At 49.9% G+C, this 22,921-nt stretch overlaps 1 protein-coding gene across 5 annotated transcripts in view; it reads right to left on the reverse strand.

Annotated features, from left to right (window-relative positions):
- Positions 1 to 22,921, reverse strand: part of CNGA3 (cyclic nucleotide gated channel subunit alpha 3) — a 41,572-nt gene that overhangs the window by 10,061 nt on the left and 8,590 nt on the right. The window contains exons 2-7 of one of the 5 annotated variants that reach the window (XM_033124220.1): positions 20,939 to 21,072; positions 13,115 to 13,228; positions 10,848 to 10,982; positions 4,124 to 4,195; positions 2,758 to 2,862; positions 1,308 to 1,414 (exon numbers count right to left, since the gene is read on the reverse strand). In XM_033124220.1, coding sequence (XP_032980111.1) covers positions 1,308 to 1,414; positions 2,758 to 2,862; positions 4,124 to 4,195; positions 10,848 to 10,982; positions 13,115 to 13,228; positions 20,939 to 21,039 — 634 coding nt within the window. In that variant the 5' untranslated portion in view covers positions 21,040 to 21,072. Of the gene's footprint in view, positions 1 to 1,307; positions 1,415 to 2,757; positions 2,863 to 4,123; positions 4,196 to 10,847; positions 11,025 to 13,114; positions 13,229 to 20,938; positions 21,073 to 22,921 lie in introns of all 5 variants that reach the window. The other 4 variants (XM_033124219.1, XM_033124222.1, XM_033124221.1 and 1 more) reach the window with 4 other exon arrangements.

The raw sequence follows: 22,921 nt of genomic DNA on the forward strand, positions 1-22,921 counted from the left end.
CCTAGATCATGACGTGCAACTCCTTGTGCCTTGGAACTCCTCGAACCTTCCTTAATCCATCTTCTCTCAATTCTGACCAGTTTTTCCCTTGAGTATAATCCACGGCCATTTGGTTTCTGTACCCATCTGCCCCCTCATCCTCCGGCTTCCTGCTGAATCTTAGGTCACCAAGGATAGTCCCCACGCACAAAAAAGGGGTGGGGCCAATGTCTGCGTGAGGGTGACTTGTCCCACTGAAGCTTGGTTGAAGCAGAGACAGGCGGCCCAATAAGTTGGGTCACTCACAGAGCTCTCATGTCTCCATCGGCTTATGTGACCGTAGAGTGGCCGACTACCAGGACTGGCTAAGTCACGTGTGCAAGCCTCAGCTGTGTACATGAGGTCTTCTAAGTTAAGATGTTGGGCACTGATATGAAAGCAGGTGGGGTGCCAGTCTGGCCCTGCTGGGTGGTGACCGTAGACTTTGGGCCAGTCACTCTGGGCCTCAGTTTCTAGAATTGTGCCTGCACTTGTCTCTCACACAGCAGGTCTACTGAGGAGGCAAGATGGGCTGAAAGGCTTTGTACCCTGCAAAGCCACACCAAGGTTTGTTGCTGTGAGCTGGTGGTGTTTAGGTAGACAACAACAGTTGCTTTTCATGCAAGTGACAAGCAGGGCCTCCACTAGCTTATATGATGTCTTTGTGCAAATTAGAAGAAGGTGCCCCAAGAATGCACAGCTGGGAGGCTAAGGCCTGGGTGGGATTAAGCGCCCACTTGCAGCCAGAGGCGATCTGAAGGAAGGACCTGTTTCAGACTTTAGCTCTCTGTATTTAAAGCTCCTTTAAAACCCACAGAGTAACATGTCCTGGGTCCTCTGACTGTCCAAGAAGAAGAACTCCAAGAGTGACTGAGCTGTCTCTCGCTTCCTGCAGTCGTTGGGAGCTGGAGGGGTGCGTTGAGATGATGGTTTGGCTTTTTTATGTCACAGGTGATACAAACGAGGCTCAGAGACACAGCTCAACTTGCAAAAGGTCACACAGATCATTGGGATAGCGACTGGAACCCAGGTGTCCTGACCCCTGCTCAGGGTCCTGTCCACGGGGTCATTGTAGAGGGAGCTTGGGGTGGCATCACCCCTCCCCCCAAACCCCCTACCCCCCATTACTGGAGGCCCCCAGACCTGCCAGGCCTCTAGTGGTCAGAGGTGGATACTGTCCACCCAACTGTTGTGGATGGCCCTGAAGACAGCCTGTGGTCCCCCTGACCCCCTCCTGATGTGGGGCCTGGGGCCTGGCCCGGAGGAGTCTCGCATCTGGGCACACTCACCTGTCCGGACCCGCACCAGCACGTCCAAGCCATAGAGGACATCGGCAGAGTAGTCCAGCACCAGCCACAGTATCAGGTGTTCAGACTGCAGCTCATCAAAACAGGCCCTAAACAGAGTGACAGGGAGCAGGGTGTCCAGGCCAGGGTCCCCTGCAGGCACCGGCTTAGAGCTGCAAACAGCCCTGCCTGCAGGGTTTGTACGCCACTGTCATCACCCCAGGTCCCGATGAGGACACCCAAGCTCTGAGAAGCCTTTCTGTCCCAAGGCCACAGAACTCCTAAGAACATCTGAACTCCAAAAAGTGGGCCCTGTTGACTCTGAGCAGGAAGCTCTGAGGCCCCAGGACAGGCAGTTTCTCTAGGCCTCGCTGGTGGAGTGAGGTGACGCTGAGGACATGCCCTCTCTGGGGTCAAACCAACAGAAATGTTAGAATTTCTGAGAGATTAACAACTGAACCAAGCAGTACCTATTTTCTACTTTCCAGATCTGTATGCTCCCTATTTCTCATATAGACAATAACCCTCAAATAACTGTTAGCCCCCAAAGAGCAGCAGCTTGCTCCTGTGTCCCCATCCTGCAGCTTGCTCAGCTCCCCTCCCACCCCTCAGAAGAGCAGCTGGTCTCTGCAGCCCCGGCTCCACTCACTCGGAGAGCAGAGGGTCTCACTGCATCCAGTTGTGTGGCATGATCAGGTGGCCCCAAGCCCCACCCCCACCAGAGAGCAGGACTTACTCCTGCAGCCTTGCCTCACGGTCTGACCCCGGAAAGCCCCAGAGCCCCTGCTTACCCCCGGAAAGAGTCACATCTGCCTAGTAGGCTTGCTTAGGAATGCCCCAGAGCCCCTGCCTCCTTCCCCCACGCCTCCCTGTCTACCTTCAGAAGGCAGCTGCTTACCCTGCATCCATGTCCTACAGGCCTGCTAGGAAGGACCCCCAACACCTTGCTTACTCTCAGAGAGTAGCAGCTCACCCCTTATCCTGTCCCAAAGTTTGCTTAGAAAATCCCAAAGCCTCCTGTGTATCTGTCCCCAAATGCCTGCTCAGGAACTTCCCAAAGCCCAATGGTCACTCCCCGAGATGCAGCCTCTTATCCCTGCATCCTTGGCTTGTGCCTTGCTCACAAATGTCCCACCGGCCCCTGCTTGCCCCATTAGAGGAGAAACAACACACCCCACTGTCCCTCTCCTACACACTTTGCACTTGCCCACAGCCGCTCACCTGCATGCCCATCCCAGCTTGCTCAGGAAGAACACAGCCTCTGCTTGTCCCCACCAGTGCTGCAGAGTGCCCTGGTGGAGCTCTTCTAGAACCTTCCTATGGGTGGAGAAACTGAGGCACATGAAGCCGGATGTTGGCCGCGAGGGGACCAGGAGCCCAACCTCTTAAGTGAGACTCAGAGCTCTGCCTTGGGGTCTGGCTGTCCTCACGCCATCCCTGCCCATGAGCCTACCTGCAGACCAGCAGACACCAGTTGTAGAAGATGGGCAGGGCAATGACAGTCAGCCAGCGGTAGTACACATTGCTGGAAGGGTCCACCACAAGGGTGTCCTTCTTTCTGGAAACAAACACACACAAACAGTGCAGTGTGTTGAAAGACCATAGCTTTGGAGGGTCTTGGACACCTGGCCTAGCTTAGAGACCCTAGGGCAACGGTGAGCTGAAGTTCAAGAGAGGGCTGCCCCAGACAGCGTCCTCTCGGTCTCGGGGCTCACCCGGGGGCTCCTGCATGGGAAAACAGGCTGGGAGGCAGGGCAGACTCTAGAGGTCCTTCTCTCCCAGCTCAGATCCCCAGGGAGTGAAGGTTGACTATAAAATCATGGTGGTGACATTCCCATGTGCCCTGTGGTATCCTCCTCGCCCTCAGGACCCTGGGAATGAAAATGCAGCGTGGTGGTATCTCCGAGGGCTGCAGGGGGAGTGTCAGAACCATCTGGGCAACGTGCATTTACGTATTGCCCACGTGGTTCTGAGCAATGAGGCAGCTCCTCTCTGGACCGACTGGGAGCCCAGGGCATTCTCCTGGGAGCACGCTCCACCTCGCTCACATCATTTGCACAGATCTTCTAAAGGCTCGTTTCCAAGCACCTGGATCTTCCTCTCCATCGAAACCACCAATCTGGGCATCACTTAGGTGATACAGGCCAACACTGACTGGAGAAACGCTTAGGGGGCTTTCCATTTTTATTTTCAGGATTTTCTGAGGATCAGAGTTTACAGGCGGTACCGGAGATTCTTTTTCTTTTGGGTCTACATGCCTCTCCCCAACCCCAAATGCCCCACATGGTGGCCCAGGTCTGCAAAGCTGCCCCTGTGCCCCCGGAAGGACCCCAGGGCCATCCCGCCCTCGTCTGGACTCAGCAAGTGCAAGACTATCTGCTCAGCAAAAGTGCTTTGCACTGTTCCCAACTCATCACCACTGGGCTTGGATTATGGTTTATGACTATAGAATTTTCTAGTGCCCAGGAGAAGGCCTCCGCTTACCTGGACCTCGTGTGGGCAAATAGAATGCCGGGGAGCGGGGCACAGGAGCAGGTACACAGGACAGCCCCTAATTGTTCTCCCAATGCTGCAGACCATCCTCTCTACCTGTGAGCCCCCTGTGGGGTCCCAGAGCTGGGCAGGACTCTCCTGGCACAACGGGACCCTCACAGGACCGCAGAAGCCTGATCCCCACCTGAGTCCTCAGCAGGCCCCTCTGTAGGGATATGTTGAGGCCTGATGGCGTCACTCTCATACTCAGGTCGTGGGCCCTGGGCAGGTCAGGCCCCACGTCACCAGTGCACCCCTCTTTATAGGCAGTTGCGCTCAGTACTTACTCCTGTTGCTTTACGCAGTTTTCCTTTCTTTCTTCTTCCTTTTTCTCTCTCTCCTCCTTGCCCGCCTTGTCACTGGATGATACAGGGTGACACTTAGCAGAGTTCATATAGCAGAGACACTACCACATGGAGGGCAGGCTGGAGTGACATGGAGGAGAGGGCGTGGGGTAGGAAGTGGCTATTTTTAGCCCACTGGCATGAGATAAGGTCACTGATTTCATCATTCTATTGTTGTTATTATTCCTGAAGTGTGAGGTGAACCAGCCAGCAATGCTTTCTGTGTACAGTGAAGGGTGCACAGTGGTCCAGCCTAGTGCTATGCAATTTCTGACCCATTTTCAGGAGCCCCCAGGAAGTCACAAACTGCTGAGACTGGAGGTGTTTTGAGGCAATGGGAAATAAACCCAAATCCACACATTTAGGGTAGAACAGTCACTGAGACTCTTGGAAGTCACCTGTAAAGCGCTTTGATCTGAAGGAAAGGGGATGGCCTGCCTGTTGTTCTTGAAACCTAGCTCTGCGTCAAATGAAAACCGGGCCATGATGCGAAAGCCAGGGCGGTAGGACAGCAGTGAGAACAGGTTGGGCACACAGTGGCTCGTCTTCGTCATCTGAGGTCTGGGGGTGGAATAGCTCCCCCTTTTGTCAGTATCGACAGGAAGATGCTGCGAGTGTAGCCATCTCCTCAACACGTGGCTTTACTCTGCTTCCTCTTCTTTACTGGGTATCTTCTAGGACCAGGCACTGTCATACAGGCTATCCATGAATAGTTACAATTGTTCGGCAAGGCACACATTACCACCCATTGAAAAACCAAGGTGGAAGGTAAGGGACTGGCCTGCCTGAAGGGCCCCCGCCAGAATCATCCACGGGCGCTGCAGAGTCCCTGTTCCACACCCTGGAGGAAGGCCCGGGATGACAAATAAACATCTGCTAACTAACTAACCACTCATTGAAAAAGATCAACGCACTTTGCATAGCACTCCCTAGGGAAATAGTTGGAGACGTGTGCAAACATGCGTACAGAATAATTACTACCACCATATGCAGTCAAAAGACTAAGCAATTGAATCCTGCAACAGTAGGAGAATCATCATCAACAGTGGGATTCTACGAGGCCGTTTGAAATGTTGTGGAAGAATATTCAGTGACATGGGAAAATGGTCCTGATATTTAGCTAAATTACAAAGCAGACTACACAAGAATTTATAATAATCGCTGTATTCATTTTCTGCTGCCAGAGCAAATTGCCACAGACTTAGTGGCTTTAAACAACCCACAGTTATTATCTTGCCAATCTGTAGGTCAGAAGTCTGCTATGGGTCTCACCGGACTAAAATCAGTGTCACAGGGCTGTGACACTTTCTGAAAAGTCCAGGGGAAAATCTGGTTCCTGCTTATTTGAATTATTGGCAGAATCCAATTCCTTGCAATTACAGGACAAATGTCCTCATTGTCTCGCTTGCTGTAAGCTGAGGGCATTCTCAGCTTACAGGGCTGCTGCACCCTGGGCTCCTCGTACCCTTCCTCCATCTTCAAAGCCAGCAGCAGCAGGCTGAGTTCCCCTCGAGATGCCATCTCTCTGGTCCTCTGCAGCTGAGAAAGGTTCTCTACTGTTAAGGATGATGTGATTAGATGGGGCCCACCTCGATCAGATCCCACCTCAGTGTTCTTACACCTAATCACATCGGCAAAGTCCTCCTTGTCACATAAGGTCACGTGTCCCCAGGTTCCAGGGATTAGGACATCGAGATATTTGGTGTGTGTGCGCGTGTGTGTGTGTGTGTGTGTTTGAGAGACAGAGAGAGAGAAATTATTCAGCTTCCCACACTAGTCAATATTTAGCGAGCATTCACTACGTTTTAAGCACTTTACATATATTAACATATTTAGTCTTCACACAACCCTGTCAGTAAGGCACTGCTATAATCCCTATTTTACAAGTCAGGAAGCAAATGCACAGAAAGGTCAGGTAACTTGCCCAAGGGCACAATGCTCTTTGGTGGCTGAGTTGGGCTACAAATGCTCTTAACCAGTATGTCTTAAATATATTCTATCCATCATATATCTACCTAGCTATTTAATTTTTATACCTAGGAAAAACTTGGGAGTATATTTTCCAACATGTTAAGAAAAAGTTTCTCTTTTAAGGGAATTCTACTGTTAACATGAAGTATATGTTTCTGTTGGTGTATGCTCATGGGTGCTTTTCTGTTTTGCAAGTCGACAACGCATATGTGAATGAATTGAATAAAAATAAAAGTTTATGTAAACTTGTTAAGTGAGAAGAGCAAGGACAGTCACCACCCATTTTCTGTCCTCTTGAATCTACTGTGTTGTGACCCTGAAGTCTCTTCTGCCACTGACGTCTTAACATCAAGGCACCAACAGAGGGCGCTGCCCACAAGCTTATTGGGTACCCCTAGCCTACTGGGGGTTAAATTTCACCAGGTTCAGGTTCTGTGTCCAGGATTTGCGGTCCCTGGTTACAGGCTTTGGCCTTTCCTCTGGCTACCAACTTGCTAAGGGCCTAGGAAAGACCCAGCACCATCCAGCTGCGTCCCCAAATCCACCCAGCACTGCCCCCAAAACACCCACACAGAGCTGCAAGACGATACTGGTTTGGGCTGGGAACAGTTTGATCAGGCAGGGAGATCCAGGACTCCTGGGACTCAAGCGAAAATGCCAGAAGTGAAGGGGAAGAATGAGGGTGGGTGTCCATAAGAATTATTTCTGTATCTCTGTGTCCAGGTGACCCCGGTAGGGGACAGTCTCCTGTTTTGTCCCTCGGTCCTTGGCTGCAGTATGGACCCATGACATGAGCCCAACTGAAAAGATGTATAGAGGCCCAATGAAGCCAACACTGTGCAGTCCACCCCATCCTCGCCCACATCCCAGCCCCAGGACACAGAGGCGCAGAGAACCCCAGGGCCCCTGTCCATGGTTTCCAGCACCCTGAGGCTTTCCCTGACCGTGGGACTCAGTACCCAGTCTCAAGGGTGGTCAATATCAGCTTTGGCTTTCAATCAAGCACACATTGCAATAGTCCTGCGTTGCAGGTGAAATAATTTCATTTTTCTTGATTGCTGGCATTTGGGTCTCTGGATTTGATGTGCACCTAAGGTTTATGGAGAGAAATGGAAAAAATTCCTATCGGAGGCACAAAAGGAAATAACAAGAAAAAGCTTTGGCACATTTCTCTTTCAATTGGAAGTCAAGAAATTGGCCTTTTTTGCTGATAGTAATCGTTTTTCCCTAAACTCCAACTGAGACTCCCTCCCCTATACACTCCCACTGTATTCCATGAAGAAGGCGGGAGAATAGTGCACATGCATACACTGACACACATGTATGATCACACACACACACAGACACACACACACAAAATCCAACCCCTTTGCTTTATCTATAAGAAAATTAAGACAGAAATAAAATTCCTTGCCCAGGAAGTCAGACAGACCAGGTTCCTTTCCCCGTTTGTCCATAAGGATGGAATTCCAACTAAAGGAACAGGATTCTAGAAGGGTCTAGTGATGTTTTGGGAGGATAGGAAGCTGGAGTACTTCAGGGGGAGGCAAAGCTGGGGTGTCTGAGGGCAGCAGAAGTACTCACTCCTCTGAGCTTTTGCAGGCATTGGTGTCCCCGGCCCGGGGCCGGTCACTGCAGGAGGTAGAGACGGTGCAGTGTGGGAACCTGCACTTAGTTCCAATTTCTGGGGACCATTTGCCCCAGGTGGCTATTCCAGTGCCCCTACCCCACATCCTGGGCCTTTCCATACAGCTTAAAGAACAGAGGGTGTTGTCACTGTCAGGGAATAAAACGTTTTGTGACGAGTTTGCTATGGTCAAAGCCTTGGGGGAAGAGAGGATGAATGCTCGCTAGACGGAGGCTTCTGAGTAAATGCGGACCAACCGTGTGCATCCATCTGGCATCTGTCTCAGATTCCACTCAACTTCAGTCCACTGAACTGTGTGCCAGGCAGCGTGAGGGACACAGACGTAGACCTCACGTGACATCTACCCTCTGGGTGCCCTCAGATGCCTTCTGCACCAGAATGGACTCGTCAGTAGCGGTGACAACTTGCTACCCTCATCTACACAGGCCTGGCTCTCAAAGGGGACCCACCCTTGAAAATTCACGCACAGCAGCCATTTCCAATTTGCAGGGCAAACGAAGACCATGGCAGAACTGTCCCAGTTTTTAGTCTCTTCTCCCCCACCCCCTACTTTCACGTTCATCTTAAAGCTTCCAGGCCTGCCACCCCCAATCTACGTGAGAACCTAGAAGGCAGAGCTGGTTGTGTACCCAGCTGCGTGTTTATTTGAAACTGAATCGCACAGTACTTCACGGTGGATAGGCATGATCCCCAAGAGATCAAGTTCTTGACACGGCCGGTGTAAGGAAGCCAGCCGGGCCTCCCAGAGCTGGCGGGGGGGTGGCTTGCCTGTCCACGTTCAATGCAGACACTCAGTGGAGACCCAGAGACGAAAGCCACTCCAGCCTTACCTGCACGGCATCTCTCCTACAATGCTGACCATCGGCCAAATGCCACCTTAGTACCTCTGCTCGCCCTGCCCAGGTCTCCTCTCCCCACCCAGAATGGCGCTCTAACTGCTTGTTTGGGGATTGGTTTCAATCATCAGACCATTCCAAGGAAGCAAAACTTCCCTGTGGGACCGTGCAGGAACAAAAGCTCCACGGTGCTCAGTGGCCTGTGTTAACCACACCTCTGCTGGCTAAGACCCGTCTCTGCATATACTTTGCTTTGTCAATGGGACTTGACCTCAAAAATACAGTCCTCCTACCCCAGGAAGCCTCCCTGATTGATCAGCTGCCATCCTGCACCACCAAATTCATCTTCCCACTCTGAACCTTGCTGACGTGACCAGATCTCTATAGTATAGTCGGGCCTGGCCCGGATGGGGTCCTAGCTCAACCATCCACTCATCTGGTCGCATTGGGACATGCACAAAGAGCCTAATATTCATTTCTAAGGCTGCAGAGAAGATAATTTGATCAAATAAGCCAAGAAGTCTCTGCTTGCCCCAAAAGGAACAGAACCAGTCTGGTTGAATTGCTACCAAACCTCTTTTTCCTCTCTTTCCTTCACTTTCTCCTCCTCCTTCCCCACCTTCTCGTTTTCCTTAGGAGCCACTCCCACCCCAGTCCCCCACCCCTCTAGTCCATCCTTCTGGCTCAGCAACAAATAGCATTCGGCCTTGCAGTCAGGGAACCCCTCAGGGTCTGGGATGCCTGGCCCTGGGAACTGGGATGTCCTGTACCCAGGCCCTCCATGGTCCCCTTTCCATAGCCCAGGGAGCCAGAGGGTTTGCCGTTCAAGTTCATGTGGAAATGTGAGCCCCAGAATGTCACTCCAGGGGGCTTTCGCATCCCAGCCAGCAATCATCACACCTTTCCCCAGCAAGAAGACTCAATGTGGGTCACCTAACGTGGTCCCTAGCAAGAAATCGCCTTGAACTCTCACATTTTATCTTAAATACGCATGTACTTTTTCTAATTTCCTGCATATCTATAATAAACATGCACCTCCCACCCCACGCACACCCACACGAATATGGAAGTAAAATGGATGCTCCAGGAAGATCCATCATCATGATCTTCATTCTCCAGGGCCCTCGTGTGCCTGGCTGGGAGGCCCACCCAAGGGCACTTCTGCTCGTTTGACACTCACACAGCATTTTCTCTAGAAGTTACGCAGCGACCATCTGTTCTGTAACAACCATGCTTATTTTCACCTTCGCATCTTATCAATCTTGTCATTACCTAGGGAATTCGGCCTAAAGAGCTTTTCAAGCCCCTCTTTTCAGAGAGCAGATTCTGAGCAAGAGTCTACCTGTTTATGAGGCCACGAGAAAGTCAGCTTCCCTGCACGGCTCACCTGTCTTCCCCTCCAACTGCCCCACGGGGGTCCCTCTGCTGTTCAGTGACCACTGAGTCAACCATGGTGGCCCAGTGTCTCCCTGTCCATGGGCTGGGGAGACATCTCAAGGACAAGAAAGGAGGGAGGCCACAGCTGCGTGGGGTGTGGGGTGGGGATGTCCATCCAGCACTTGCAGATAGGTCCACATGCCTGCCCCACGTGGCACTGGCCACACACTCCCAGTCGGCAATGGGCCCATGCAAGCTCCCCAGAGCCCTTGCTCTACAGCTCCTTCTCTTGTCAAAGAACAAACACTCTCCCCCCGCCCTCCACCCCCCCACACACACACACACGGTTCTTAACCTGATCTGGAACATGGATGGTTCCCCTTGAAAATTCTGACCAACCTTTGGACCTTCCCCCCGGAAAAATGCTTGTGTGTCTATACATAAAACTGGGTACCATTTGGGTTTCCCCCGAGGCTTGTGCTATAAAGGCCCCTGTTTTTCTCAAGGTGGGTCACAGCACAGTCTAGAATCTGTCCTTTTGTGGACAGAGATCAGTGAGGCAGGCTCCCCCATGCGTGTCTCTGAAAGTACCAATCCAGGCAACACTAGCCGAGTTCTGGGTAGGACAGACTCAGGGGTCACATGAGGCTGGGGACTCTGGTTACAGGGTTTCTCTCCTGCAGGGCTTCTTGGACTCAGACGGGGACACTTAGAGCACCGAGCGTCCTCCACGACAGACTCCTTCTTTAAGGAGAGGCTCACAGCTGAACAAGCGAGCAATGCTTCCTGCCCACCTGTCTGGTGCAGGCAGCCCGTCCTCCCTTTGGCTCCTTACCGTCTCCCTCCATCTGGCTCCTGGCCACACACGTTGGACTGGACATTGCTTTCTTGGCTGGACACCTCCTTGAGCTCAGCTCCATGGAAACGCTCCAGGAAAGCGTCCGGTCTCTGGTTCTGGGGGTGTAAATGCCTGGCGGCCCACACACGAAGCGACATGATCAGGCGCCACAACCTGAAAGGGCACAGATGTGCAGCCCTTGCACAGAGGAGGGAGAGGAAAGCCCTGGTCTCCTTCTGGGCCCTGGGTTCAGGTAGCACCTCACTCTGCTGGGGCCCACATAGTTTCCTCTGGAAGGAATGTTGTCCTCATTAGGCTTTGTCCTTCCAATACCTCAGCTCTACAAAGGCACGAGTCTGCAAATGGGCACGAGCAAGCTTTCCTGCTCCCCATTCCTTTTGCTCCTGAGGAGCTCTTTGTCACAACTGGTAAGCACGGGAGTAATAAAAAATATAATTTGCAAATGGTGAAAAATTTAGAGTAAGGTTTAGAGGAACAAGCCCCCAGATACAATTTAGAGTCTTCCCCTAACCTTTGCCTTATTAATGGTTTCTTATACAAACTCTCATTTTCTCCGCAGGCTTGTGCATCAATTCTGTTGCAACTTGCCCTGACCTTCCTCCTGGAGCCAGACCCCACTGGTGCCTCAGGCCCTGAGATGCACGTCCTCAGAGCTGGTCTTGGCTCCAGATTTCTGGGAACCTTCCGACAGCTCTGCCTCCTGGCGCCCCCTCTCTGCCAGAGGGGACCAGGAGAAGAGGCTCAGCACTGCATCTCGGCGTCTGGGTTCCCTAACTTGGCATCTATAAGACATGCCACTGCCCTCAATAAAATCAGTTCTGAGCAACCTAGAATGAGGTCATGAATTGTCACTTACTTTGACCCTAGTTGCACACTTATGACCTTAGCTCAAGGGAATAAATTGAAGCAAGAAAACATTCCAGGAACAGATGTCTACAGCTGCTGCTGTGGACCTGCCGAGGTCCAGCCCAACCTATCTTCTCCGGACACTCACCCCTTCCGGATCCTTCCTCTGCTGCGGAGGTGAAACCAAGGCCATACCACCCCCTCCAGCCTCAGCCAACAGGTTCAGGGATGGACCTGACAGCCACTTCAAGATGGGGGTTGGGTGTTTCAACTCAAGATTGTAAGACCAAGGCCATGGTCAGCCTGCGCCTGCTGACATGTGAGCAGAGAGAGACAGAAACGGAGGAGGGATGCAGAAAAAAAGCACCAAGACCTGCAACTCCCTGAGAAAATGGAAGGGAGAAGGCACTGCCTCCCCAGCTCCCTGCGTGAGCCCCACTGGCTCCACTGCTATGAGGTGGCCGGTATCTTACCTTCCACCGGGGCCTGCCCTAGTACTTTTAGTTAGAGCTGGTTTGAAGGTGTTCTCTTCCTTACAATCAATGAGCCTTAAGACAGCACTTCATTAGTAAGATAAGAACCCTGAAAACACTTAACTGTCCAGCTATAATGGACAAGGGACATCAATAGCATCCTCCACAGTGAAATATATGAAAAATAAATAAATGAAAATTTTGCCATAATCTTAAGCAAAAATTGTAGAACACATAACCCTGTAACATAACTATGGCATTGTTTTTAACAAATGGTAAAAGGAGACAATGAGCCCAGATTTAGGGCCCCCTGTTATGAGTCAGCGCCTGGCTGCGATGCAGCCCCCACAGCTCCCATGGGGCAGGCCTGGTGAGACGCACTTCTAGATGAGATTTGAAGAGGTACATGACTTCCTCCAGGTGGTACAGCTACTGAAGCTGGAGTACACATGTCATCAGAAGGGAGACAGCCTGGTAATCGCTCAAATGCTTTTACAAGGACACATGCTACGAGGTCTAGACACGTACTGGTGGGGACTTCACAGGCTATTTCAAAAGTGCCACTATCGTCTCCGTGCCACAGTGGTCCACCCAGTGGTCATCCACAGCTGGCTGGGCGTTTTTTCTGAACCTTCCCTGCTTGACTTTTTTTCCTGAATTCTTCCAAAATTGAACAAGTCCCTCAGTATCACTTTATTTAAGCAATTCCAGATAAGGGCAGTTTTTCTTAGACTTTTCTGAGCTCAGAACACCTCACCCCAGAAGAACTTACTCACTGATGGATTTCTGACTTCTCTGTTCCTGCCTCTTCCTTCTCCAAATCCTCAACCCCACCCCACCCACCCCTCCTTCCTGAGATGTATCTGCTTACTTTCTGCTTCAGTTTCCCCCTTCCCAAGGCGAGAGCTGAGACCAGTTGGTTACCTGGCAGACCGCTGGCCAGTGAGGGAGTTTCGCCGGGATTCAGCCCGTCCTCTGGTCTCCATGGCAATCGCTTGCTGCAGTTCTGACGGTGTCTCCTCGCATGGCGAGTGGGTCCTAGGAAATCAGCTATGCGGCAGGCTAAATTGATTTCAAGCTCATCCACCTCCTGGACACACTCAAGAATGAGATGGCCAGATGCCTTGCTTAATGAGGACAGCTGCCGTCGCGGGTCTCCAACCCAGGGGCTCCCCACTTGAGTTCATGCCGCCGCAGATCTTGGCTCTTAGGGTCAACGTGGCCTTTCTTTTATAGCAAGCCTGACCCAGCTACTGCCGTGGGCTCGGTGAGTGGGGTGAGCCAGCGGCAAATGGTCCTCATCAGGGCCCTGGGAGGGGGAGGTCCCAGGGCCGCCACCTCTAGCCATAGCAGCTGTTTCCACCTTGATCCCAGAGCAAGGTTTTGGTTCAAGCGTATCGCTGCCTACTTCTAAAGAAAGTCGATCTACTTAAAGCCAGATAAAGTGCTACCTCCTTCAAGAAGCCTTCCCTGGCCTCCTCTCCCACATTTGTACAGTGCTTTCAGATGAAAACCCACACCCATTGTGCCCTCTTTGCCAAGCCCTAACCGCCACCCCCTGTAATGCAGAGGTGACGGGAGCAGTGAGCTCACCTGCACAATTCAGGGGGAAAGCATGGGTGCTCCCTGGCCAGGTACCCACAATGCAAGGTGAGCACCAGTCACATCGGCAGAGCCTGGTGTTTATGGAAATGCCCGGAATAAGACCAATGTGTCTGGGAATATGTCCCTTTCTTTCTCTTTCTTTTAAAACCGCCTAGGGCTAAAGTTTGACCAGCTTGATTAAATGGCATGTAGATATTGCCCTCGAGGGATCTGCACTTCATTCCATGAGTCTTGAAGAGCCTGGGAAAGACAAATTCATTCTATTCCAGCCGCATTCGCCTTCTTAACAAGGTTGTAATACGGCTGAAGAAGAAGGCAAGAGTTGATGTCAGGGGAAAAGGCTCTATTTCTCCCCAGTGAGTGATGAGGACCCAGAGGCCTGCACCCCGGCCTCCTCCCTATAAATCCCGGTTGGCTCCAGCAGCAGGGAGCCCGATGCCATGCCACGGCCCACCCAGGCCGTCTTTGCACAGCCCTGACTGCCAGCAGGTTCTTTCCTCCCTCAGCTTCCCTACATCGGGGCTACTTCCTTCTGCTGGAAACATAGAAGTGGAATCAGGCAACTCCATCTTCTCTATGGCCACTTTCTATGACGGGACAGCTCTCACACCTGTGCCAGAACCCTCAGCTCACCCAGCCATTCCTCATCAGGTTCAAGCCTTCTCCTCATCCCCGTCATTCTCCTAGGAGCAGGTTCCTGCATTCTTGCCTGCCTGGGCAGGGAGACTGAGGCCACCCTGCTATTACTGGAACCCAAGCCAGAGGTCTTTGTAGGTTTGTGGGTTCATGTTAGGTGATGCCCCATCACCAACTACCACCAGCCAAAACCCTATAAAATGAGCTACTGCTAAGCCAGACGGCCCTATTTGATGCAGACGAGGTCTGACAATTACGTTTGTGAACTCTTCCTAGAAAAAGTGCTACATACCTCATTGCTGAATATCACTACGGTCACCTTCAAAGCTTCCCCTTGGGAATCTATGCACCAATGCCAGCACCTAGCCCACCCTTCAAAGCAATTTTGGAACTCTTTTTCTGGAATGGCCATTAGAGTTGTCATATTACCTTTGATGTCCTGAATGTCATCAAAATGTCTTCCTTTCAATATTTCCTTTATCTTTGAGTACAGAAAGAAGTCATTGGGGGCCAGATCAGGTGAGTAGGGAGGGTGTTCCAATACAGTTATTTGTTTACTGGCTAAAAACTCCCTCAGACAGTGCCGTGTGAATTGGTGTATTGTCATGATGCAAGAACCGTGAATTGTTGGCGAAAAGTTCAGGTCGTCTAACTTTTTCATGCAGATTTTTCAGCACTTCCAAATAGTCAACTTGGTTAACTGTTTGTCCAGTTGGTTCAAATTCACAATGAATAATCCCTCTGATATCAAAAAAGGTTAGCAACATCGCTGCAACAAGTTCGTAAACTTAATTGTCAGACCTCGTATACACTGTATTTGTGGGAAGTAAGTATTGGACCTTCCTGTTTATCTGAGTCACTTTTTGTTCTGGATCCCTTAGTATGCAGTGGCATCATGCTATCCTTTCCTCCCAACTCCATCTCATTCACAAATGCCATACAAAAGTCATATGCTATTTATTGACTGCTTACTTTATCTCAACCATATACATTTTATCATTTAATCCACGTAACAACCCTGTAAGACAGGTTCCGAGAGGTTAAGTGATTTCCCCAAGGGCACACAGCCAAGAGGCAAAGCTGACATTTGAATGTCATTCCATCCCATTTCAAAGCTTGCTCTCATCCACTCCATGAAGCTGCCCTCTGTATTTTCACATATGGCACCGATTAAAGCAAAAGTAGAAGAGGACACCACTGCGGACTGAGCCCTGTGGCCACTAGAGACGTGGCTCTGCGTCTCCTGACTGCACTATGTAGGCATAGCTCTTTATTTCTAAACCATTTAATTGAATTCTCCCTCTATACCCGTAAGAGACCACTCACGTCTCATCTTTATACATATAAGAGACGCTGTCAGGCCGTGCTGCAGTTAGAAAGCTACGATTCCCTCCCCCTCCTAATATTCTGTATGCTACGAAGGTAGCATGAGCATTCAAGGCACTTAGGTCAGTTACAGGAGGAGGACGCAGGGGGACAAGTGAGTCCGTCTCTCCAGCCCCTGGATCCTAGCAGCTGTCATGCAACGGGGTGGGTAGGGGTGGGGGCAGCCAGTGACAGCCCGGCTGGAGCTCTGCCACGGCATGTGCACCCAGATCAGGAGGCAACTCCAAGCATGGAGGTGTTTTGTCCCCACCAGCAGCAACTCAGGAAGCTCTAGGCACCAAGCTGTCCGCCCAGCCTTATCTGCCTCATCTGGTTTCTGTTAATTGCCTGGGGACACATCCTGAGACCAGATTTAGTTGCACTAGCAAAGGAGTCGATGCCATGAGATCAAAGCTTGTGGGTCGGTGAGGAGGGCAGCACCCACCCCGATTTCAAAGCAGGACTGCTGCTGGCAGCAGTGAGAGCTACCGCATGGGGACTACATCTGTGACACCCCCTGGAAGGGCAGGCAGCAGCGTGACAGGCCTGGGTCGAATCCCTACCCCAGCACCTATTCACCAGGTATTCTGTGGGCTGGTCACTCACCCTCCCTGAGTTTCTCCTGGTCTTCAGAAAGGAGAGAAAGGAAAACTTGGTGATTTCATATTGATTTAAGTATTATTCACACACTCAAGTCCAGAAAGGCATATTTAGCCATGAAGAATTGTGGGAGTTGCCTTATATGACGTAGATTCAAGGGACCTGGGGGGCTTCTCTTCCCAATGCATCTCCCCACTTGGTTGTTGATGTTTGAATTTCTATCATGATGTCTTTTCTTCTAGTCCAGAGTCTCTACCTTGTTAAATGCCTGAGGTATTCAAATACTAAACCCAGTTTTTAGTTACTCCTAAGAAGAAATGATTCTACCACTCAGACGGAAGGGGAAAGGAGAAGAAAGGATAGGAACCAAATGTCTAAGGTGACATTTTGAGTCCCCAAGGACACACAAGGACTAAGGGAGAAATTTTGGTGATCAATGCAAGAACAGGATTTAGAAAATCCCAGGGAAACATGGAGACAGGAGAAACTGGGGACCAGGCCGTGTCCTGCCTGGCGCTGTCTGAGGGGCCGGGGGCGAGGACTTGACAGGACCTCGGTCTCTGCAAAACAAGCAGATCAGGCCAGGATAGCCCTGAAGCCACCCTCGCACTCACTGATCTCGACTCGTGGTGATGGTGCTTTGCAGGAAGGAGCCCCATGAACGTGGTAATTAGAAAGAACAAGGTCAGCAAGTGCAGCAGAAGGACGTGAGTGTTTTGGAAGACATGGTACTTTTAACCGTGTAATGCTTATCGTCTACGTTTATTTATAACGAGGAATTAATGGCCGTGAGGTCAAGCTTTTCTGTCATCGGGAGAGGACAGTTCCCATCAGAACTGGAACTGTAATTAACTTTGCCCTCTGCAGAGCATCTGCTCTCTTCCTCTGGTGACTTTGGGGACATGAGAGTAAACAGAAGTGACCTCTTAGAACAGGAGTGGAGAATACCACAGTTCAGTTTTCTTTCCCTCGTTCCAAGCTCCGAGGAACGGCAGTGATCGGCACACACTGCCATTGGCCGCATGTGGCCAGGGAACTGAAGTCAATGCAGCTTTGCCTTCCATCCTGGGAAGGAGCTGAAAATGGTTTTCTTTGTTGATGATCGCTGTGGGCTCTGCTCAGGGAGCAGCACGGAGAAGGCGTACCTTCTGTAGGCGACAAAGTCCTGTGCCCAAAAGCTACCTAAAATAGCTAGCTGTACCAGGACATGAAGCTGGGGCGCCCTTGGTCCTCCTGCAGCTCTCTGTGGCACATTCTGAAGTCTCTCCCTATTGCATTAGCTTCAAAAATATGCCAGATGGCCCTTAAGTAATCAAGTTGACTAAACAGCTCTAAATAGAAGAGAAAAATTCAGTACTTTTTATTTCCGGTGTTTTCAGGGCATAAAGTTAATTTTTTTGTTCAAACGAACCGTTTTCATTCTTCCTTATGACTCTTCACTAGGAAAATGACCCCAATGATTTAAAAAGAGAAACAGAAACCTGGGCCTTCACTTTGGTGAAAGACCTGAGGGCAGGGCTATCTTGAGGGAGGGGGACATGGTGTCTCCCCACTTCTGGGGGCACTTAGCAAAGGGCCACCCTGACACACAGGTTCCCAGCACAGTTTCTTGCTGTCACTGAGGATAAAGAGTGATTAATATTTAAGAATATATGCTCACATTTCTCCTAAAAGCTTTCTAAAAGGATTTGAATTTCAAGGCAAAGGTCTCTGGTTTGTTCAAACACCATTTCCTCCCCAAATATAGAGATTTGAAACTTTAAAATGTTTTTGTGTATGTGCCAGAATCCTTTGGTCAAATAAATCTAACAGGGAAAACTAGTCTGTGACTAGATAGATGCTGGGCTGTGCTAGGAATCAGGAGAGGGACCTGGCCCCTCCCCTGTTCCATTGCCAGCCTCAATCCTTGGTGACACCAAGGAACCCATTCTGGAAACTTCCATCTGTTAACCCACCCCTGCCTCCATGAGATAAAGCACATCTCTCTCATGAAAAAAAGCATCCTTTCTCTCTCCTTTTGAAATCTATGCAGAGTTTCCATGGGATTCTGTATTGATCTGTCAACAAGCTTTTCCCATGTGAGTAGTTGGGCAAGGCCCCAAGTGGGGCTTGATGAGACTTGGCTGCTGACTGAGAAAGCATGACTAGACACAGGCAGGAAAAGGCCAGTTCCAGATGCTAGAACATCTGGGGCTGGCTGAGGTCAGAGACGGAGAAAGCTTCCAGCCTGAGACACCAGAGAAGGCCCCTACGACAGGGACTCATTTCCAAGACTAACAGTGGGTGTTGATGGAGCACTCAAGTTCAGGCAGGAGCTGACCTTGAGCTTTAACCTGTTTGAACCCCGCTATAGCCCTCTGCGGTCAGTGCTAATACATTGTACAGATGAGGAAATGGAGGCTTGGAGCAGTTGAGCATCTTTTCAGAGCTGGTCAGTTATGGAGCCACTGTTCCCTTAACCTGGGTTGTTGGCTATCACACTGCGCAGGGGTACGGGCAGGGAGAAGCCGGGAGGGCATTTTCTCACCCATGAAGACGGCAAGTAGCACTGTTGAAGGGCTTCGATTCAGAGCCCTGACGTGTGGCTGACCGACCCCCGAGAGTGCATGAATGCACCCAGAGTGAGCCCACAGTGAGTCTCTGAGAGTCCAGAGGCTGGTCACTAGGTGTCAGTGTGGCTTAATAAGCTAGCAATTCATTTGCAAAGGCTCAGCTTCCAGGAGACCTGGTGAGCCCTCTTGGGCAGCCCAGTCAGGCTTGTAGGCCACCGGCCAAGGAAGAGCCAGGACAAATCAGGCAGAGCTGGACCACTGTGGTGTCCAGGCATTTGGGGCAGGAGTCCCAGCCACCAACTGAGCCTGCCTTCTCTTGAGTATCTCACAGGAAGGAGCCAGACTGAGCCCCGGCTCTTGCCTTCTCAGCCCCAGAGAGTCAGCCAGCTCTGTGAGATGCTCTGCTTATGCCCTACTTGAGATGAAAGGGAGCAATGTGGGGAAATGTTCCATTTGCTTCAAATTCTCCCTGATCCCGACAGTCTCTTCCTTATCCCACGGGGCCCGAGATCGCAGGAGCTGAGGGCTGACCAGGGAACCTGACTTTATTGCTGTGCCCCAGGCTTGGGCCTTTTCTCCCCTCCCCCCAACCTCTTGGAAGCCCCTCTTCAAGAAGTTTTATGAGCTCAGATGAGGGAAGGAAATTATTAACGCATACCAAAGCTTTAATGGCAGATAACTGTCCTAATAGTGTTTTTTTTTTCACTTTCAAATAAGGACCGATGCTTTAACCCTAAGGAGTTAGTCCCCAGTGGTGGAACACAGGTATTGACAGGTATAGGATGGAGCGATTTGGGGAGGGTGGGGATTTCTGATGTCCCTAAGTCATATCAAATTTCCTGGGGCTTCAGCACCACATTAAAATGGTTGGAGGGAATAAATCTCTGTTGGGATGTTTTGAGATTTTCCTACCTTTGCCTGAATCCCAAAAGGTTGGGTCCAAGGGCTACATAACTTCTCAATAATAGGGACTCAATCTCTTAGGAAATTGTCCATCACTTATTAGGAAAGTTTGCTAAAGAGCTGAACCAAGAATCCAGACAGAGAAGAAACAAACGTGTATCTGAGAGAAGAAGTGACGTACGTAAGTGAGTGAGGAGAAATAATGGATGGGGGCCCAGTGCCAGGGGTTGAGGGACTGTCACTGCATTTTTTTTTTTTTTTGGCCATCAGATAATATGCAGTTATTATCTGATGGGAGGGACACGTTTTTGGTTTTATATCTGTAGGATAAAAATAACATAGACAATGGAAATAAAGTTTCTCACAGTTCCACTCAGTCAACGCATTGGGAATTTCAGAAACATAAAAATGTAAGTCCACTTGTACCGAACAGGTACTCTCCTATTTCCTCACTGGAATGCCAGGCGCTTTGAAAAGAATGCTGCTCCATTTGGCAGTTGAAGAAACTTAGACATTAATAGGGTAAGTGAATTTTCCCAAGTCTACTAGTAAGTTAGGAAGAGGGCTAGAAGTAGAACTCAAGACCCCAGATTTTCCTAGGGCTGCCTGTGTAGGGATGTCATCGATGGGCTAATGGCTTTGCTGGCAAAGCAGGCCCCCTCCCTACAGGCGCATGAGCTCAGCATGAATCCTGACCTGCTCCTGGAAGGGAGGGCAGGGCCTCTGACAGGTATAACATCCCCGGTGCCCAGTGCACAGTGACCAGGGCACAGACAGCGTCCCTTCCATGTTTGATGTATCCATGGGGAAGTGGGGCAGTTTGGAGAAGTTTCCTCAATAAAATTTAAGAAACTAGACGTTACGTAACTTTTTGAGCCTCATTCCCCCCCACATGTCTAAAATGAGAATAAAAGCTGTGTCAGTGTATGTCGTGAGGATGCAGTGAGATGAAAAATGAAGTTAGAAGGAGCACTGAAAATAGCCCCCGCCCTCTAACCTGTGGTTGGCCACAGGCGAAGGCATTCTTTCCCCCACAGTCTAGATCAACAACATTTTCCAGGCATAAAATTTAAAAAGTCCATCTTACCTGCTGAGGCCATTTTCAATGTGGCTGAGATCTCTGTCCGTGGTCCTTACCTCAGTGCAGGTTGGGTTGGGGTGGGAGTATTGGGTGTTAACCTTGGCCATCTTGCTTTGTCACATTCAGCCCCTATGTGGTTGCTGAAACATGAACACAGAGCAGATATCATCAGGACAGAGCAGATATCATCGGGAGAAGAAGTAACTGAAGACCCATCTCCTTGCTGTACTTATGGGCTACTCCTCCAGGCAAGTCCTTCCCCACTTTCTCTCACAGTTCCTGCCACCCTATGTTTCAGTTGGGTGTCTTTGGGCTTTGCTTGCCAGCCTGAGGCATAAACAAGGTCTTTTACTCCTTCGTACATGCTGCCACACCACACAGCAGCTCAAAGTGCTGACCCAGTGAATGAATGAATGAATGAATGAATTGCCAAGTTGGTCTCTGATGTAAGAAAGCTGAAACCCTCATGATTCTCTGGGGTGATGCTATGTCCCTCTGGACTCTGGTTTTCTCATTTACTTATTTTTGTCTTATAATTTTGCTCATGTTTTAATATCTGCCACAAATTCTGCTGTAAAACAAAGCATAAAAACACTAACAATACTTGACATTCACAAAACCTTTCCAACACAACATTAAACCCAATACAGTGTATCTCATTTGTTCCTCACAATAACCTCTTTAGATATTTATGATTTTTATCCCCATTTAAAGATGACTAAATTGAGACTCAGGGATTTATTCAAGCAGCTTGTTCAAGCAAAGAAATCGATAAAACCTGTTGATGGCATGATCCTGGCGCTAGAAATCAGACCATGAATACTCTTCCATCAGCCAACATTGGAAGGTACCCCTGTGGTGGATGAGAAAAGAAAGCTAATGTGAGCGCAGGACTGGTGTGAAAAATACAAAGATTGGCCAGTTCCATGATTTTTGATCAAAATCTTCCAGGTGAATGATGAGTTCCTGAGGACAGTTTCTTTGAAACAGGTGAGCACTGGCCTTCTTGAGCAGCCACAAGTCTTAAGTGTGTCAGGTGTCAGTAGAGACCACTCCAGAAAAAGGTGGTGATTTCTAGAGATAGCTCTGTGACTCACTTCAGGACTAAATTAATTCCATATCCAAAGGAAGGTCAGTGCAAGGAGCCCAGAGCACTGCACCAAAGCAGCCAACATAAGTGTGGTCCCAGTGGCATCAAAGTCAAGTCCCCATGAGTTATTCATGGGCATCTGTTTGCTCAGATGGTCCTGGTTCATCTCTGACGTCAGATCGTTTAAGTCTACGGTGTTAAATTTTGTAATTTTTCTCAATGGCCTGATTTTTAAAGGCTTTATTCATTTATATGACAGTGACGTTCTGGCTCATCACAGGAGATAAAAAGAAGCATAAGACAAAGACAATTCTCAAGGATCTTATAATCTAGTGAAGCAGGTGATGGATCCCAGGGGGTCATGCAGGTTGTATCGGGGAGCTTAGACGTTCCCCTGAGCCCTGCAGGGATGTGGTCATATACATAAAGGTCACTCTGGCTACACTGGGGAGAACATATTCAGGAGACACGAATGGGTGTGAGATAAGCAACAAATGCTGCAGTATCTCAGGGGAGAGAGAATAGTCACCTGAATTAGATGTGTAGCAGTGAATCAGACAAAGTCATAAACTACCAAGTGGACAGAGTCTCCAGGACGTGGTAATTGATCAGGTGCAAGGGGTGAGCAGAGTCACAGTATTTATTGAACATTATTCAACACTTGCCACGTGTTAGCCATTGTGCAGTGCACCTGTCAGGATTTGATTGTGACTTTTGTGCTGTCGTGCAATCTTTGACTTTCTCCATCATTCTTGGCCAGGAATCTAACAGAGCTCACCAGCATTCCAGTTAGTCTTGTAGTTTTCTCATTCCTTTATTAACTCCAAAAGCCTTGAAGGAAAGAACTATTTCCTTTTACTTATAACTTTTGTTTTCCTCCAAACACCCAGCACAACGTA

This window comes from Rhinolophus ferrumequinum, chromosome 13 (genome assembly GCF_004115265.2).
Source record: "Rhinolophus ferrumequinum isolate MPI-CBG mRhiFer1 chromosome 13, mRhiFer1_v1.p, whole genome shotgun sequence".
In the NCBI taxonomy this organism is placed as follows: Eukaryota; Metazoa; Chordata; class Mammalia; order Chiroptera; family Rhinolophidae; genus Rhinolophus; species Rhinolophus ferrumequinum.